This window comes from Lithobates pipiens, unplaced genomic scaffold (assembly GCF_037356315.1).
Source record: "Lithobates pipiens isolate NorthernLeopardFrog02 unplaced genomic scaffold, aLitPip1_a1.2 Scaffold_16, whole genome shotgun sequence".
Lineage (NCBI taxonomy): Eukaryota > Metazoa > Chordata > Amphibia > Anura > Ranidae > Lithobates > Lithobates pipiens.
The window spans coordinates 324287038-324306621 of record NW_027507748.1 but is presented as its reverse complement, the minus strand read 5'-3'; the positions used below and the strand labels follow the sequence as shown (position 1 = coordinate 324306621).

General features: G+C 42.7%; 1 protein-coding gene across 2 annotated transcripts in view; it reads right to left on the bottom strand.

The window, feature by feature from the left end:
• The window catches only part of ZMYM4 (zinc finger MYM-type containing 4), a 191873-nt gene that overhangs the window by 118689 nt on the left and 53600 nt on the right, over nt 1–19584 (bottom strand). For both annotated transcript variants that reach the window (XM_077481731.1, XM_077481730.1), the window contains exons 4-8: nt 19242–19412; nt 17114–17192; nt 16595–16916; nt 8606–8780; nt 8300–8512 (exon numbers count right to left, since the gene is read on the bottom strand). In XM_077481731.1, the coding sequence (XP_077337857.1) occupies nt 8300–8512; nt 8606–8780; nt 16595–16916; nt 17114–17192; nt 19242–19412 (960 nt within the window). The remainder of the gene's footprint in view (nt 1–8299; nt 8513–8605; nt 8781–16594; nt 16917–17113; nt 17193–19241; nt 19413–19584) is intronic.

Sequence of the window (19584 nt, the reverse complement as noted above, 5' to 3'; positions counted from 1 at the left end):
GGAGCCCCCGAAAAATCGATCCGTCCATGATCCAGTCTTATCGCTCGACGTTCCAGGATATTGCTCGGTAGTCCGGATGCCATCAGCAGACAGAGTGGCATTGGTGGTCGCTCTGTTCAATACAAGGGGAGAAAGGATTTACCCCTCCAAAGAACCAGAGAGCGAAGCCATCAGACCAGGGAACCTCTGGTTTCCTGGCTAAGCCGAATCCGATTGTCCAGAGACCTTGGGCACTTGTCCCATTATGCCAGGATCTCCCCCCCCCAAAAAAAAAAAAAAAAAAAAAAAAAAAAAAGGTAGGTACCATCAGACCCAACATTCACATGCAGGTCCGCAGAGAAATGAAAAACCCAGCATGCAACTTCTGGAGTTTGTCGAGAAGAAAAAAAACAAAAAACACTCTGGATTATCTAAGCCTGAGCTTCAGCTCTGGCCAATGTTCTGGAAGGGGCCAAAGTAGACTTAAGATAGTATAGAAGCCAACTGAAATCTGTCAAGGTCTGTATAGGAGCTACATTACCCCTCGAGGTAGTCTAGGACTCGCAGAAGATCGTCCAGGCAGCCCAGGAGCATAAACCCCCACTGACACAACCACGCCAGATCCGGGGCCAACATCTCCCCTCGTGAACTCCCGAGGAGTGGTGGCAAGACCAAAAGGGAAACACCACGTGCTGATAATGCTCAGCATCTGCAGAAAAAACTGAGGAAGTGCTGGAGTCGGGCACAAAGCGGAATGCATACGTAAGCATTCATGATGTTGATAGAAGGCAGAAAGTCCCCATGAGGGAGGATGCCACCGCCGGGCGGACTGCCTCCATCTTGAACTTCTGTACCCACACAAGGCAGGTCAGAGCCTTGAGTTCCAGAATTGGACATACCATGCACTCCATTTTTCGGACTGTAAACAGTTTTGAATAAAACCCCCAAAACTGTTCCAGACACGGGGAACAAGGGACAATCACACTCTGAAGCAACAGGGCTTACACAGACCCACGAGGAGAACAGAAAACAGGACCGGCGACAGACACAAATTGGAAGCAAAAAACTTTTTGGGTAACAAGGGCAGAAAACTATCTTGTAACCAGACAAAATCAAGACGCGTGATGTCATCCAGGGTAGCCCTCCACAAAACATGTCTAAGCACCAAAGCGGGAACCGAGTTCAGCAACCAGGGGAACAGCAGCCAAGAGGCATAGCAGACAAACTTAAGTGCCTAGACCAACAGGTTCGCCAATGCAGCAAAGGCAGGGGAAGTCTGCTGCCCCCTCCAGTTATGTCAGCTGGATCTTTAGAAACCAGAGACTCCTCTATTAGAATCATGGTTTCCTTGAGCAGCCTAGAGATGGGGGGTCCACTACTGATGGAACAGTCCACTTCTGAAGGAGGGACTCCTCAAAGGGGTATCTCACAGCAAGAATTTTCGGAAAGCACAAAAGGACACTTTGGACACTCCCATTCTTCATGGACAAATTTGGAAAAATAAGAGGAAGAAGGGACCAACCCCTCTAAGGTGGGGCAGAGCCAAATATAGGATCGTTTGAGCCAGAGAAAGTGGGGGGTGCCATTTACTAAGCTATATGCCCAAGCACCACTCCAAAAAAAACTCAGAGGGGGCCACCAACTGAGACCCCCACCCCAAAAATGGGAGGGCGCTGACGGATGCTGCCTACCCAAGGCACCACGCAGGGAGCACCCACGCCAGGCCCGCCTAAAAAGGACCCCCAAAAGGGAGATCACCCTCAGAGCCCCCACAGTGCCGTCCCTCTGGTAGGAGGCAGCCACGAGGCCTAGCAGGTCGCAAAAGCCACGGCCTAAATTACCGGCCACCTGCCGCAAGTGCGTGGACGGGGGGGGGGGGGGGGGGGGGAGACAATCCGATCCCCTGAACAGAGTGTGGACACACAGAAATGGGGCCGCTAAGCTGTGGCCTAAATTTTCGACAGCCTTAACGCAAATGTGCAGCCCGCGGGCTGATCCGCTGAACAAAGGGCAGACGCCCAAAAAACAGAAAGCTGCAACGCCCACCGCCAGGTTGGTAGGCCACAAAGACATGGCCGCCACAGGCAGTCACCTGCCTCCTAGGCCAGTGATGGCGAACCTTGGCACCCCAGATGTTTTGGAACAGTGTTTCCCATGATGCTCAACTACACTGCAGAGTGCATGATCATGGGAAATGTTGTTCCAAAACATCTGGGGTGCCAAGGTTTGCCATCACTGTCCTAGGCTCAGCATCCACCTGGGCCAGAAGCATGGGCCTTCACCTGGGAAGGAAGGGGCAGGGAATAAACAAAATTCCCAGGACTAGACATCACAGTAGGGAACTAGGTCCTGACTAGGCAGAAAAAAAAAAAAAAAACTGAAGGGGGCGTTATAACCCTATGGTTCTGAATAATGGAGCGTTATACGTCTGTCAATGAACGCAAGAAAATATCCCAAACTTTGAACATCTCACAGAGCACTGTTCAATGCATTATCCGAAAATGGAAAGTACGGCACAACTGCAAACCTAACAAGACATGGCTGTCCACCTAAACCAGGCACCTTATGGAGGAGGGGATTTTCACAGGAGGCAGGAGCAAGTTCCACCAGTACACAGACCCAATGTTGGGGAATGGTGGAGACAACCTCCTCCTCACACCCCACCCAGTGTGGGTCCTCTCAGGAAACTAAAAGAAAGAGGAAAACGAGGGGGTAGGCGACTGCAAAAAGGCCAAACCCCCAATAGGTATGGGGGATCTATAACCTGAGTGGTATTGCATTAAACACTGATGAAATAAAAGTATTAGACAGAGGCCTGAAATTTGCACCCGTAAAAAATTTAAACAAATTCCAGACATATGTGAGTCTTCAGAAATATGTTAGGACCTTGAATATAAAAAAATATTTTTTGTCTAATTCACGTGTAGGCCCCACACGGGGTGGGGGTGACCATTCTAATTTACGTAATAAGTCCATTTTTAACCCTCCTAATGTGGAGAATATATGGAAGTATTCAAAAATATGGTCACAAAAGATCTGGAAGAATTAAGGGTTAAGAAAAGTATGGATCCCCAATATATCAAGCAAGGTATGAAGTCTCTAGAAGCACGCAAAGAGATTGTCATAAGGCCCGCAGATAAGGGGGGGGGGGGGGAGGGTTGGTAATTTTAAGTAAGGAGTATTACCAAAGGGAGATGTCCCGACTACTAAATGATGAGGATACGTACAAAATCCTAAATAGAGACCCAATGTTAATGTATAAAGATGAACTGCATTCCATTGCAGAAGATGGAAAAGACCAAAGGATCTTATCCAAAAAGGAAGCAGCATATCTAGACCCTTTGTTTTGTAGAACTCCTATAATATATTTTCTCCCTAAGATCCATAAAGACAGTACCAATCCCCCAGGGAGGCCTATAGTGAACGGTATTGATTCCGCATCTGCTAGATTGGGTCAATATATTGACTTTTTTCTTCAGCCTTTAGTGGTGAATATTCCAGCATACCTAAAAGATACTAAACATATTACACAAATTTTGGAAAAATTGGGATGTTCCCCTTCCAGTATATTGGCGACAGCTGATGTAGGCTCCCTATACACCATCATAGGGCATGATGACACTATGACCTCAGTTGAGTGGGCCTTATCAGCATTGTCGGGTAGACATCAGGAATTTTTGCTGACTTGTTTAAACTTTTGCCAGAGCTGAAATTATTTTTGGTATGGCAAGGAGTTTTATTTACAGACCAGAGGGGTTGTGATGGGAGCTCGTTTGGATCCCAGCGTGGCCAACTTATTTATTGCCCACTGGGAGGAAGAAGCAGTTTTTAAACATCGCCCTCCAGAACTGGTGTGCTACCGTAGATTTATAGACGATCTTATTTTGATTTGGGATGGTACTAGATCGTCACTCGATATTTTTATTCAATCATTGGATTCCAATGATAGGAATATTTCGCTCACATGGAATGTGAGTCAAGATCATATAGTCTTTTTGGATCTGGAGATCAACAAAGATTTGGGTAACTTCAGGTTGGTTAACCATTTTAAACCTACTGATCGTAACGCTTATATTCCCCTGGGGAGTTGTCATCACCAATCTTGGTTGTGCAACATCCCCAGGGGACAATTCATTAGGTTACATCGTAATTGTACGAGGAGTGAGGATTATATATCTCAATCCGAAGTGTTGATCTCCAGATTTGAACAAAAGGGATATGATAGGTCAGTCTTGAAGGCAGAATTTGAAAAGGTCAAACAGATTCATAGGACTACTTTAGTCTCCAGTCAACCTAGGGAGACTAATAATGGTGAGCAAAATTTTAGAATGATTTTAGATTACAATGTTCAACACAAAAAATTCTAAAAGATAGTGTCTAAACATTGGTCCATTTTAAAGCAGGACAAAATTTTGGGACCCCTACTACCTACGCGTCCACAGTTTATTTATAAAAAAGCTCCCTCTCTGAGGGACCGTCTTGCTCCCAGCGTTCTTAACCCCCCCTATTCCATCAGATAACCGATTGTTCTCCTTTTTGGGGGGAGTTTTATGCTTGTGGGCGGTGCAATTCTAAGCATTCTAAAGTCAACATTAAGAAACGGAAGAAGTTTCTGCAACTAATAGGGAATACGATATTCGGCAATTGATTACATGTGACACGATCGGAGTGGTTTACATGTTAGAGTGCGAATGTGGGTTACAATATATAGGACGCACTTCTAGACCTTTACATGTGCGTTTAGCAGAACATGTTGATAATATTAAAAAAGGTCTGAAAACCCACAATGTGTCCCAACACTTTAAACAATTCCATCAGCAAAACCCTAAAGGCCTAAAGTTTTGGGGGATTGAGAGGGTCACAAAACATTGGAGGGGGGACAATTTCATACGCCTGTTAAGTCGTAGGGAATCTTACTGGATACATGAGACCAATGTATTAATACCTGGTGGATTGAATGTCGATTTTGATATTAACTTTTATTACTGATCGATGATTTTATTGTTTACTTTTTATTGTATTTTTAGTACTATTTAATTTATTGGCTGCAGGTGATGTCACGTTGATATATGTGTATTATACAAATTTTAATATTCTTAATTGTTTTTGAATATTAAGTTCGAAACACATCTTTATTTGCATTTTGTAGGAGGTGGACTTTTGCAAACTCAAGTTTGGAGAAAAAAAGTTCATGCTTTGCAATTTAAAAATGTGTTTAAAGTGGTGCTAAACCCTTACAAACCACTTTGACCTACAGGTAAGCCTAGATTAAGGCTTACCTGTAGGTCCAAGCAATATCTCCTAAACCTATATGGTTTAGGAGACATTTGCCCGAAAACGGGCACAGCTGTCTACGGCACATGCGCGGTAGACAGCGGCGCACAGGCGCACTGAGCGCAGCATTTCCAAGAATGGAGCTGCCGCGCGTGTCGACCCCCGTGCGCATGCGCGGGAGTGACGTCATTGCGGCTTCGCCGAATGACAGCGGCGGAGCTGCGAGACGCCACCAGCAAGATAAATGCGGCGGACTACAGGGGACATCGGTGACATCGCTGGCTCCTGTGTCAGGTAAGTGACACATAATGGGCTACTATGCGATGCATAGTAGTCCATTATGCTTTGCCTTTGCAGGGAATGAAAGAGGAAGTAAACGCATTAGGGTTTACTTCCTCTTTAATAATGGGGTTCTTTTGTATTGGTAACCATTAAGCAGTTTTTATTTATTTGATTACATTATATACATAAGGGGAAGGGATTCATTGTGGCAACGGCAATGTTTGCAAATATTGATATGATTCCTTTTTTAAATTCCGCTCGTTGCTGTGCTCATTTGCATAGTGCGGATAGGCATGATGGGATGAGCCGTTAGCATGGTAACATTTGTTTAAATTCACAAGGACTGCCCCGAGGTCTTTGCCTGTTATCGTGTAGATTCGTACTACACGACAGGATGTGTTGTTACCTTGGTAACTTTCGTAAACATGGAGAGGTTGTCCGTCACGTCGTGCTCATCGTAAGCGTACTATAGAAACCCCTTATTGTCTATTCATATATCGGGTGTCACGTAGTTTCTGTGTCCGCTGATGAAGTCCCGCCCATAGGGACGTAACGTACGGACAGAGATCACGTGACGTCACCCGCGGTCATTGATCATTTTAACGATCGTATGAAGCTTCGTTATTGCAAGTGTGTTTTTTATGTATATTCATCATTAAAACGTTTTTCTATGGAGAGCACTATGGCCTGTCTTTCTATCCACATGGTCTGAGGAATTGTGAATACTGCTATATACCGATCCAGTGTGGGTATTCCACGAACGTGACAGTTCATTTGACTCCGAATGGGAGAAAGCTGTGTTTTAATTTGTGAATCGGTCGGATATTGTCGGAGAAGAGTACAGCGATTGGACGAGTTGATATTTAAGTGCATACGACCCTCTGTAATTTAAAGGGTCCATACGATGAGGTGAGCAGCCAATTTTACCATTGGTGGTGGTCCCCCCCTTGGCACTAAGTCACTTTATGCATGAACTGACTGTATACCACTGAAGATTCCTCACGTGGACTTTTTGACTCAAAAGCTATCTTTGGACTTTTTATTAATTTTAATATGTTAGTAATCATTTTATTTTAGTTAGAGCGCTGTACCATCTGTTTGATATATTGTATTTTGGGATTTGGTAATTGATCCTTGGTGTTCAGCAGCTTTTCGTAAAGGGGTTGTACTGCGCTGATTTTTTCTGTATTTATACGTCCACCTAAACTGACAGGCCGGGCAAGGAGAGCATTCAGAGAAGCAGCAAAGAGGTCCATGGTAACTCTGGATGATCGGCAGAGATCCACAGCTCAGGTGGGAGAATCTGTCCGCAGAACTAGTAGTCGTGCACTTCACAAATCTGGCCTTAATGGAAGAGTGGCAAAAAGAAAGCCATTGTTGAAAGCAGTCCCATTTGCAAGAAGCCATGTGGGGGACAGCAAACATAAGGAAGAAGGTGCGCTGGTCAAAACCAAAATTTTAGTTTTGACCTAAAAGCAAAACGCTATGTATGGCAGAAAACTAACACTGCACATTACCCTGAACACAACAGCCTCACAGTGAAACATGGTGATGGCAGCAGCATCATGTTGTGGGGATGCTTTTCTTCAGCAAGGACAGGGAAGCTGGTCGAGAGTTGGTTGGGAGATGGATGGAGCCAAATACAGGGCAATCTTAGAAGAAAACCTGCAAAGTCTGTAAAAGACTTGAGACCAGAGCGGAGGTTCACCTTCAAGCAGGACAACGATCCTAAACATACAGGCAAAGCTACAATGGAATGGTTTAGATGAAAGCATATTCATGTGTTAGTATGGCCCAAAGTCCAGACCTAAATCCAATTGAGAATCTGTGGCAAGACTTGAAAATTGCTGTTCAGACACTCTCCATCCAATCTGACAGAGCTATTTTGGAAAGAAGAATGAGCAAAAATGTCACTCTCTAGATGTGCAAAGCTGGTAGAGACATCTCCAAAAAGAAAAGGCGGTTCTACAAAGTATTGACTCAATGGGGCTGAATACAAATGCATGTCACACTTTTCACATTTTTTTTTATCATAAAACTGTTGAAAACCATTTATCATTTTCCTTCCCCTTCACAATTATGTGCCACTTTGTGTGTGTCTATCACATAAAATCCCAATAAAATACATTTACGTTTTTGGTTTTAACAAGACAAAAATGTCAAATCTCAAGGGGTATGAATACTTTTTCAAGGTACTAACAGTGTGTGTAAAATCTTATCTGGTGTTCCGTGGTCTTATTTGTAAGTAAGCCCAGAGCCATTTTATCAACATGGCAGCATGTTAGATGCCTGGTGTCATTTAATCACCTTCAGTTCTCGTTATCAGCAAAATACTGCTAATACCATACATTTCTTTTCACTTTCAGTGAAAACTGTAAAAACAGGACAAAAAAGGATGGTGAAGGCACAGAGAGCAGGTGGTGTTCTAATCCCTCTCCATTCAAAACTAAAAAACGTTTTTTGGTTTTTAGTTGCACTTCAACATATTTTGTACATTACGTACTGTTAAACATTTATTCTGGCACCAGAAGCAGCAAACATTTTCACCACACTCTAGCTTTCAACATTATAACAAATTACTGGTTGCACACCTTTTCCCAGTGATATGACTGAGTTATTAAAAGCAGTATATATGTCCAAGCAATCTAAAATTCGTTCCAGATTTACCTTACAGCTTTGATCATTGGCAATTAATTTGAAAATGTAATGACAGCTCAGCCTAAAATGAAACCTACTTTGTGTCAAAAACAACTATGAATCATACCTGTTTGAAAGCAGTAACGCAAGTTGAACTGCAGAACTTCTTGCACTGACCATCAATGTTCAGCAAATGGCACTGGCCAGAACCGCTGTAACAGTATCCTCCACAGTTCTCACAACAGTTCATTGTAAGGTTATTGGCAGAGCGAAATTTAGAAAAGCAAGCATCACTGCAGAGCTTATGCACCACATTTTGATAATTTACCTCATGCCGTATCTAGAAAAAAAAAAAGAAAGAAAGGAACAAATAAGTTGAACACAAATTAGGGAATATGGGAATTGGACAAATATTAACCACGTAGCTACTTACAACAGCATTTTTTAGACAAACACTGCACTTTGTGGAAATGCTATTGGTATGGATGGTGACGGAAGCTTTCCTCTTGATCTCAAAAGTAGAGAGGCAGGATTGGCTGCAAAAATCCTTACTGCCACCAGGCTCATCAAACTGAGCTGTGATGACATCCTTGGGATTAGCAATTACTCTATAAAAAAAATATATATATATGTTTTGTTAATAGCATAGAATAACCAAAACAAAGCAATAGTATACACTAGTAAAGGGGTTTCCAAAACTTTTTTTTTTTTATTCCTTTATTTATTCATGGCAACAATCTGTACAACATGTACATCATGACATCACAATTCCGGTGCATAGGTATACATTGTGTCCATACATCATAAGCGATGAACTGCATGACCTGACATATTGGGATCTAGATTAACAGTTTAAACAATGTTTTACCAATATGTTTGCAATAAAGAGTGACAAACAAGAGGCCCCAGGAGCCTCGCAGAACCATTAACCAATTAACCCAAACTTAAACATATCATACATTCACCTAAATGGGTCGGGTATATTCAGCTAATTTTCAGAGACAGCCTGGTCCTCCCGTTGTTCATGAGCACTGTACGTTACTCCAACCGTAACAAAGGCTTGAGCATTCAGCTTTATTTTAGAGCCAAGAAGCAGTGAAGACAGGCCAACAGAGAGACAGCTAAGAAGAAGAGTATGTGGGGGGGGGGGGGTTACTTCAGGATCTCACACTATATCTGTGCACCAATATCACAGAGTGCTGTTTGTTCAGAATGTGAGTTATGTTCCTTGAGTGGTAGCTTGGGGCCACCTCGTGTAAGCGTTTGTACCTGTAAAATACCTCTAGGGTCTCCATTTGTCATGAAATTGTTCCTCTGTATTGTGGAGGGTAGCTGTCAGTTCCTCCTTCCGGAGGATGTAGTTAACTTTAGAGTACCACAGGACCCTGGACGGAGGTTGGGGTTGCCTCCATAGCGCAGGGATACAAGCCCTTGCCGCAATGAGGAGTTGCATCGGAGTCTTTTTGTACTTACGAATGGGTCTCTCTGCTAGGTGAAGAAGGCACGCGGCTGGGTTAACTCTTAATTCCACAGAAGTTATACTCTTAATCGTAGCAGTCTTCTGTAATGCTTGCAGAAAATATCGGAGTTGATAGGAACTGAACATATCTAATGGTGGGTCTGTGAGTCCAGCAATGTTCCGTAGTGAGGGAAGCCCCCCTGATGGCCACACTTTCCCCCAGGCGATGTCTCCCAGATGTAGTCAGCTGTCTCAGTCTTATTGGTGAGGTCGGGGGTGAAATCTGGGTCCCCAATTATGGGAGTCATGGGGGAGGGCAATGGCAAGATACTCACCATCACGGAACAGTTTCCTCATAACCACCAGAGTGGCCCCTATCAGAGGATGGTCCTTGAGGTCTTTTGGAATGAGTGCCCTAAGCCACGGGGAGGTTAGTAGAGGGGATAGAGGTGTCCTCCATCTCCATCCCCACACACTGTGTTCTTTATTGCAGTGCCAGTCCACAACCCTTGCCAAGTGTGTCGCCCTGTAGTATCTACGCAGGTCTAGATGTTTGCATTTTGTTCTAGGTGGCCTTTGCGCCCAAATGAAATTTCTGATGAGCAATCTTAACCACTTGCTTACTGGGCACTTAAAACACCCTTCCTGCCCAGACCAATTATGAGCCTTCGGTGCTCTCACACTTTGAATGGCAATTACTCAGTCATGCAACACTGTACCCAAATGAATTTTTTGTCTTTTTTTCCCCCACAAATAGAGCTTTCTTTTGGCGGTATTTGATCACCTCTGGGGTTATTTTTTGCGCTATAAATGAAAAAAAAGACCGAAAATTTGGAAAAAACACGCATATTTCTTTGTTTCTGTGACAAAATTATGCAAATTAAATTTTCTTAATAAATTTTGGCCACAATTTATACTGCTACATATCTTTGGTAAAAATAACCTAAATTAATGGCTATTATTTGGTCTTTGTGAAAGTTAGAGAGTCTACAAGCTGTGGTGCGAATCATACGAAATTGATCACATCTGATGTACTGGTTTCTCACTTCTTGTGACCCGAACAAGCCAGGAAAGTACAAATACCCCTCAAATGACCTCTTTTTGGAAAGTAGACATTCCAAGGTATTTAGTAAGAGGAATGGTGAGCTTTTTGATGTTGTCATTTTCCCCACAATTCTTTGCAAAATTAAGATTTTTTATTCTTTAAAAATTTTCCACAAAATTGTCATTGTAATAGGTTATTTCTCTCACGTGGCATGTGTATACCACAAATGCCACCCCCAAAAAAATTCTGCTACTCCTCCTGAGTATTACAATACCACATGTGTGGGACTTTTTCACAGCCTGGCCACACAGAGAGGCCCAACATGCAGGGAGCGCCATCACATGTTCTAGGAGCATAAATTACACATCTAACTTGTTGACTACCTATTACACTTTTGAAGGCCCTGGAGCACCAGGACAATGACACGTGACACCGATGACAGATGTCACTGATAGCTGGCAATGATGACAGATGGCACTAATATGTGGCACTGAGAGGTGGCACCAATACGTGGCACTGATGACAGGTGGCACTAAGCAGAACTATACTAGATGCATAAACTATAACCCTTAGACCATCCGGTATTGTGTTCCCTCAGTTTCTGGGGGCGACCCACCACAATCCCCCAACACCAAAGGTCCAACTGAAAGAAAAAAAAAAAAAAAAAACTAAAAATAAGAATACAAGCCGGCGAACTAGCAGCGGAGTCCAGCCAGTCCAGGATGGGAGTCTCTGGCACTTCTAGGAAGGCAAAGAGTTCTGAAAGCTGATCCGGCCATCGCAGGGTGAAGAAGTTGTCACCTTTGAGGACAGTGAGATGAAAGGGGTGGCCCCATCTGTATGTGGCTTCTGCGTTTCTGACTGCATCCAGTAATGGGCGCATTATGCCTCTCCTCCTCAGTGTGGGCCATGACAGGTCCTGAAAAACTATCAAAGTCCACCGGGCCTTTTGCCCATGCTTGCAGCACAATTTCCTCCTTAATAGTGTAAAAATGGACCCTGGCCAAAACATCTCTCGGGGAAATTGCATTGTCTCCTCCGAGACCCTACACTCTGTGGAACTTGGTCCAATTCTAGTTCTGCAGTCGCTGGTTTCTCAAGTAGGCAATTAAAAACGGCAGTGACAGTGGGCCTAAGATCCCGACCCGAAGTGGCTTCAGGGAGACCACGTAGCCCAATATTGTTTCTGCAGCTGCGGTTTTCCCCATCGACAGAGCTGCAGCATTATCAAACGGCGTCTATAGTTCATCTGTGCTTGCGCCAGCACTCTAGCTTCCAAGGCACATGAGGTGGTCTCCACCACAGCCACACACGAATCTACAGTATTGATCCGTCGTTTGAGATTATGGATCTCCCTGGATAGGGTACTTACAATTGTTGCTGCTGATTCTGCAATGTGCTGCTTTGTGGGGAGGAGCGCCATTCTTTCCCTCTAGGACTCGGCGGGGTGGTTGTCCCTGCGTGCCGGTTTCCAGCGCCATTGGGGTATAATCTGCCCCCTGGTATGTTTGAGGAAGGGATCAGAGCGTCTGTTTGGGTCCCAGACATCTGTGCCTCCTGTGACAAACTGGGAAGCCCTTTCCCCGTTTCCCTTGCGTGGGAAGTGCCAGTGGTGTTAGTGCGCGGAGGCACCATATTAGATCCTGCGGCCTGTGTCAGGGTTACCAATTCCAAAGGAAATATGAGGAAATGTCTGTGCCTCTACGAGCGGTGGGTGTCCCGAGGACTCGGTCCGTCACCGACATGTATAAAACCTGAGGTCCTTGAGCTGTAGAAGGCACCCAGCCTGATCGTAGAACGGAGCTCCTGAAGTTGCAGCCTCACAGCGCCATTGCTAAGCCACGACCCCGTCAAAACGTTTTAACCACTTGCTATTCTAACTTTGACCGTATTTGCGCAGCGGTCTTACAAGCGCACTTTTTGGAAAAACATATTTTTGAATAAAAAAATAAACAGAAAAGTTAGCCCAATTTTTTTTATATATTGTGAAAGATAAAATGTTACGCCGAATAAATTTACACCCAACATGTCACACTTCAAAATTGTGCCCACTCTTGGAATGGTGACAAACTTTTACCCTTAAAATTTTCCAAAAGCAATGTTTAAAAATTTCTACAGGTTACCAGTTTTGAGTTACAGAGGAGGTCTAGGGCTAGAATCATTACTCTCACTCCAACAATCGCGGTAATACCCCACGGGTGGTTTGGATACAGTTTCATATGCAGGCGCTACTCGTGCATGTGTTCGCTTCTGTGCGCGAGCTTGTTGGGACGGGGCGCATTAAAAAAAAAAAAAAAAAAAAAAAAAAAAAAAAAGTATTTTGACCGTTCAAATTTTATTTATTTTTTTAGTCACTTTTATTCCTATTACAAGGAATGTAAACCTCTCTTGTAATAGGAAAAACGTGGCTCCCAAACAAAATTGACGTCCTTTTTTTCCCCCACAAATAGAGCTCTCTTTTGGTAGTATTTGATCACCCCTGCGTTTTTTCGTTTTTGGGCTATAAACAAAAGAACAAAAACAAAAATTTTGAAAAAAAAAAATTTAAAAAAATAAAAAACACATGCTTTTTTACTTTTTACTATAATAAATATCCCCCAAAAAGGTATAAAAGACCTTTTTTTCCTCAGTTTAGGCCGATACGTATTCTTCTACATATTTTTGTTAAAAAAAACAAAACAAAAAGAAAAACGAAATACCGATTGATTGGTTTGAGCAAAAGTTATAGCGTTTACAAAATAGGGGATAGTTTTATGGCATTTTCAGTAATATATATATTTTTTTCTTTAACTAGCAATGGCGGCGATCATCAAATTTTTATTGTGACTGACATTATGGCGGACGCATCGGACATTTTTGGGACCATTGTCATTTATACAGCAATCAGCGCTATACAAATGCACCGATTCCTGTGTAAATGACACTGGCAGTGAAGGGGTTAACCAGGAGGTGGCAGTGTAGGGGTTAAGTGTGTCCTAGGGGCATGTTGCTAACTGTGGGGGGCGTGGCTGTGTTTTACACATCACTGATCTCTGCGCCAATCACAGGGAGCAGAGATCAGTGTCACTGTTGCTAGGCAGAACAGGGAGATGCTTGTTTACTTTAACATCTCCCAGTTCTTCCTCCCTGTGAGACGATCGCGGGTATCCCCGCGGCGATAGAGTCTGCGGGACCCGTGATCTGACTCACGGTGATCCCATCCGGCACGCAACGGCACGGCGGCAAATTTAAAGGGACGTACCTGTACGTCCATATGCCTGTCCGCGCCATTCTGCCGACGTACATCATTATGCGCCGGTCAGGAAGCGATAAAAAAAAAAATAAATAAAAAAAAACACAAAAATGTGGGCAACAGGCCAACTAAAAAAGGTGCTGCATCCCTTAATATAGGAGGAAAAAAATTACAATGAGCACAAAAATATTAGAGGGACACAACTCTAATGTGTAACCTGTTGGATTTCCAAAGGCAGTCCCCCCTAAATGAGGAGAGGACAAAATCTTCACTCAAGACAAAGAACAAGACCATGAAACGCAAAGAAAAAACTAAGATTGACCACACAGCCACCTGCAAGATCGTGAGGTCAAACTAACATGTAAACATATACAGTACATATAAATGTAGCCACATCCACCCTGTAAACTTGCTGAATGTGTGAAAGGAAAAGCCACACGGGAAATCTCAAACTAGCAGAACTGGGGAAAGAGGACCTACCTGCTCATTATACTAAACTGATGTAAGATTAGTCACTAGTTGGCACCTCCTTTTTGGTTTTTAAATTAGTGTCCAAACCAATTGTAGATGGCAGCAAAACCAAAGGCTACAAAATATTCAGAGCCATGTACATAGAGGAACTGCAGTCTGCTCATATCATTTGTGATAAAAACATCTTTGCCATTCTCACGCTTCCCTCTAACCACTTTGCATATTATTTTATATAAACTGCGATTCTGCACTTACTAAATATGCTGCAGAAATTTCCCTCCACTGCGTCTGGCTGCAGTCATTTTAACTGTGGGCAGATGAGGCTCCTGCCTGTTCACTTCCTGTATTTACACAGACACACACAGCGGCATACCTCTAGCTCTTCAGCTCTCATTGGCCCTCTTATGTCTCACCCTCCCTCACTGGCAAACTCTCACAAGAGAGAGCTGTGTATGAGGTCATAAGCCTAGGCTTTTTTTCAGACAAGAAACAGGAAGTGGGTTCTATAAGGTATTTACTGGCAGAAAAAAAAAAAGTTTTACTATCCAAAGTTAGAACAAGGGCAGAAGATTTAATAGATGGAAAACGAAAATAAATAAATAAATAATAATAAAAAAAGACTGAAGTTCCGCTTTCAATAAATGATGGAGAAACATTACTGTACGATTTAACCACTTTTAGACTGGACCATTTTGCTGGCTTAAGACCAGACCAATTTTTGCGATTCAGCACTGCGTCGCTTTAACTGACAATTGCACGGTCGTGCGACGTGGCTCCCAAACAAAATTGACTTCCTTTTTCTCTCACAAATAGACCTTTCTTTTGGTGGTATTTGATCACCCCTGCGGTTTTTATTTTTTGTGCTATAAACAAAAATAGAGTGACCATTTTGAAAGCAACGCATTATTTTTAACTTTTTGTTATAATAAACATCTCCCAAAAATATATAAAAAAAAAAATTTTACCCACAGTTTAGGCCGAAACGTATTCTACATATTTACGCAATAAGTGATTATTGATTGGTTTGCGCAAATGTTATAGTGTTTACAAAATAGGGGATAGTTTTATGGCATTTTTCTTGCGGCGATCAGCGATTTTTATTGTGACTGGCGGACAAATCTGACATTTTTGGGACCATTGTAATTTATACAGCAACCAGTGCTATACAAATGCACCGATTCCTGTATAAATGACACTGACAGTGAAGGGGTTAACCAGGGGGTGGCAGTGTAGGGGTTAAGTGTTCCTAGGGGCATGTTACCAACTGTGGGGGGCTGGGCTTTGTGTTGGTGAACACTGATCTCTGCTCCAATCACATGGAGCAGAGATCAGTGTCGCTTGTTAGGCAGAACAGGGAGATGCTGTTTACACAATGGCATCTCCCCATTCAGCCGCCCCGTTAGACGATCGCGGGTATCCCCGGAACCTGCGACCGGACTCACGGGGGCCCCGACCAACACGCGAGTGCGCCGGCGGGGAGCGCACGCGATGGCAGGGCGGCATATAGAAATGGACGTACCTGTACGCCAATATGCCTGCCCATGCCATTCTGCTGACGTACATTGGCGTGCGCCAGTTGGGAAGTGGTTAAAAGGTAGACAGCAAGGCAAACATCTGACGAGGGCGCCAGAGCCAAGTGCTGCTGTCTGTGTTTATGGGAACACAGAAGCGCGGTCACATGGGTATCCCATTGGAGAGCGCTTTTCCGGCGGGACACTTAAGAGAAACCAGGAGCACTGCGGAGGGACCCAAGAAGGACGAGGATGGGGACACTCTGTGCATAACCAACTGCACAGTGGGAGACAAGTATGACGTGTTTTTTTTGGGGTTTAAAAACTGAACCTTTACAACCCCTTTAAAATGGGAGGGGATCAGCCAAGGTGGAGGCTGGTGTCCTGCATCATCCCCCCACCCCCCCCCCCCCCACCCCTTTATTATCCCCCCTTTTTCATACCCTTTTTGCCATCTGATCCTAGATTCTTCTGGTTGTTTATAGCTTCTCAGAATCCTAATGTGTTTTTTTTTTTAAGCTACAACTGATTTTAGCACCTACATGAATTATACTGTGAAGATATGTATAAATATTCCCTCCTGATTGGTACACAATTAAATTTCATTACAAATGAAAAACATGGAACAGGTTGTAATGTTTAAAAAAAAATAAAATAAAAATTTATTTCTCTATCTGTACCTTAAAAACTTAAATACAACTTACTTTGAGCAGCTGGAACATGTCTTCCTGGTAGTAGCAGGCAAGGGTGGTCGGGCAGGGGGTACATTGTAGCCAGTAAGGCAAAGAGTGGAACAGAAAAGCTGTGTAGACCCCTTACGTTGGTATGCTGTCTGTCCTTTTTGAAGAATCTTTTTGCAGCCTGAACAGGAAACCCTGACAGCGGTTGTGGGGACTGCGGGAACAGCAGGGACTGCGGGAACGGCCGGAACAGCAGGAACTGCAGGAACAGCCGGAACTGCAGGAAGAGACTTATTCAAACCTGGAGAACTTAGTGGAGTCTGTATTCCACTTGAGAGCTGAGGGGCTTTAAAGAGAAAAAAAATAAAAAAAAAAGTTAAAAGCTGAACACAGTACAGTATACCACAGGACGAGTTTAACTTCTAATAAAGAACTAGCTATTTTGGGAGGGCATATCTAATAGAAAAATAAAAATATAGTTAATCTCTTGAGACGTTCTCGCACACAAAAAAAAAAAATATAAAAAGGGGGGGGGGAACTCACCTAGGGGGCTGCCACTGACTGAAAACACGGCACTGATTTTCAGCTCCCCTTCAGAAACTTTGGGCTGCTGGGAATATTCCTGCAAGGAATAAAAAGTAAATAAAATGTAGTGAGGGTTTTTCTACTTTAACTTTAATTCCCACCATATCTCTTTATAAAGCTTATTAAAAAGATCAACCCTACCAAGAAAGGTACAGCGTTATATTCTATTACTCAACGCAAGTGAACCAAAACATACTGCAACTATACAAGCAGAACAGTGTGAATTTAATGCTACTATACATTATCATTTAGGTTTAACCTGAGTTTATTAATGCATTTTCCACATATACAAAATAGTACAAGATAGACCATATCTGAGGGAAGGAAAGTTATTCTTGAGATATGCTTTTATAAAAATGCAAATAAGTGAAATAACCGAAGCATGAGTTAACAATGCAAATAGGTCACAAATAGTACACTGTACTATCAGGAATACACTAACAAGCATTTCAAATGATTTGAGACAGCCTTATAAGAGTCTATGTCAAAGAAATCTGACCCATAGGGTATAAAAGTGAGAAAGTGAACCCGAGGTGAGTTTATGTATAGGACTGCTTAAGAGTAAGTGGATACGTCTGTCACCAAATCTTGTGACGCCAATTACCACCTTACGCAATCCATGTGACAATAAAATTTGCGATAAAGCTTCATTGGAGACTCTTTTTTCCCCATGAGAACTCTTACAGGAGTGACTTCCCCTTTCCTAGGGGTAGATTCACTTCCTGTTGTCTCCCTCCGTTTGTAAGCAGGAGTCTTTTGTACGTCTGGTGTCTGTAACCCAGGGACCACCTGTAATGGGATTCGTTTTAAGATTTACTCTGGGCCAACTTGGCTTAAATTATGCAGATGCAAACTTCATGTGGTTGACGCTGAAGCTGTAAGTCACTGGTGTAGCCTAAAACACAAAGTATTATACTCTTCTGGAGAATGGTCGTGCAACTTTCACTCTGTGCTCTAAATACAGTAACTTGCTCCTACAACTCAGGAAAAGCTTTTTTTGTTTTTTCTTTTTCAGTTAATACAAGATGTTCTTGAATTGGCCTAGGGCAGTGGGCAGATGATATGATAGAGGAGGCATCAGATTTTTTTTGTTTGAGCCAAGCTGGTCCAAGGTACCTGTCAGTTTTATGTTAAATGTGTTGCAAGTTCATACCAGATATCATCGGCCAAGAAAAAAAAAAAAAAAAAATAAGAAGATTGGATACCATTAGAACAGCCAAGCCAAAGAAAGTCCATATTAAAAGTGATTTGCTTTCTCATTTCTGTTGTGGTCGTGGTATGTAGTTGTCCTTAAGGGTATATACAGTGGGAAAAATTATTTGATCCCGTGCAGATTTTGTAAGTTTGCCTGCTTACAAAAAGATGAAGGGTCTACACTTTTTATCATACATGCATTTTAAATGATAGACAAAATATCAACCAAAAATCCAGAAACACATGATACAAATGTTATAAATTGAGTTGCAGTTCAGTGGGTAAAATAAGTATTTGATCCCCAAGCAAAACATGAGTTAGTACTTAGTGGAGAAACCCTTGTTGGCAATCACAGAGGTAAGACGTTTCCTGTAGTTGGTGACATGTGCACACACATCTCAGCAGGGACTTTCTCCCAATCCTTCTGAATCATTTAGATGTTCGTTGGTATGACTGTACATGTGCCTTCTTCAGGAGGGGACTCGCCATGTTTGGAGGAAGAAAAATGCTCACTATACATATTATACTCACTGAACTGCAATTTCATTTACAGCATTTGTTTTAGATGGGTCGTGGATGGGTCTTCCAGCATGACAATGACCCAAAACATTAAGGTAACAAAGCAGTGGCTCAAGCACATTAGGGTCAGAGAGTGGCCAAGTCAGTCTCCAGACCTTAATCCTAGCTGAAACATTGCGTTTTCGGGATTTTTGGTTGATATTCTGTCTCTAGCATTTAAAATACACCTATGATAAAAATCATAGACCCTTCATTTGTAAGTGGGCAAACCTACAAAATCTGCAGAGGGTCAAATAATTATTTTCCCCACTGTATGTTTACACTACAACAAGCAATATAAGAATTGAGAGATAAGGGTACTTGATATTCTTACCTCAGAGTTATCAGGCTCCTCTTTGACTTTCTCCACAACGGTGGAAGCAGGTGCCAAGGCTCGTTCATAATCTTCATCCATGGGTTCCTCCTTTATTCTTACACCTGATGTATAGGAGTTGCCAAGATTTTCACCCATTGGAGATTTGCTGCTATAGTTGTAACTAGATTCCTGCAAAGAGAGAAAAAAAATATATATATTATAATATATACACACACACACACACACACACACACTATATAATCTCTCTCTCTCTATATCCACACACATATATATATATATATATATATACAAATATATATATATATATACACACACACACACACACACACACACACAGGTT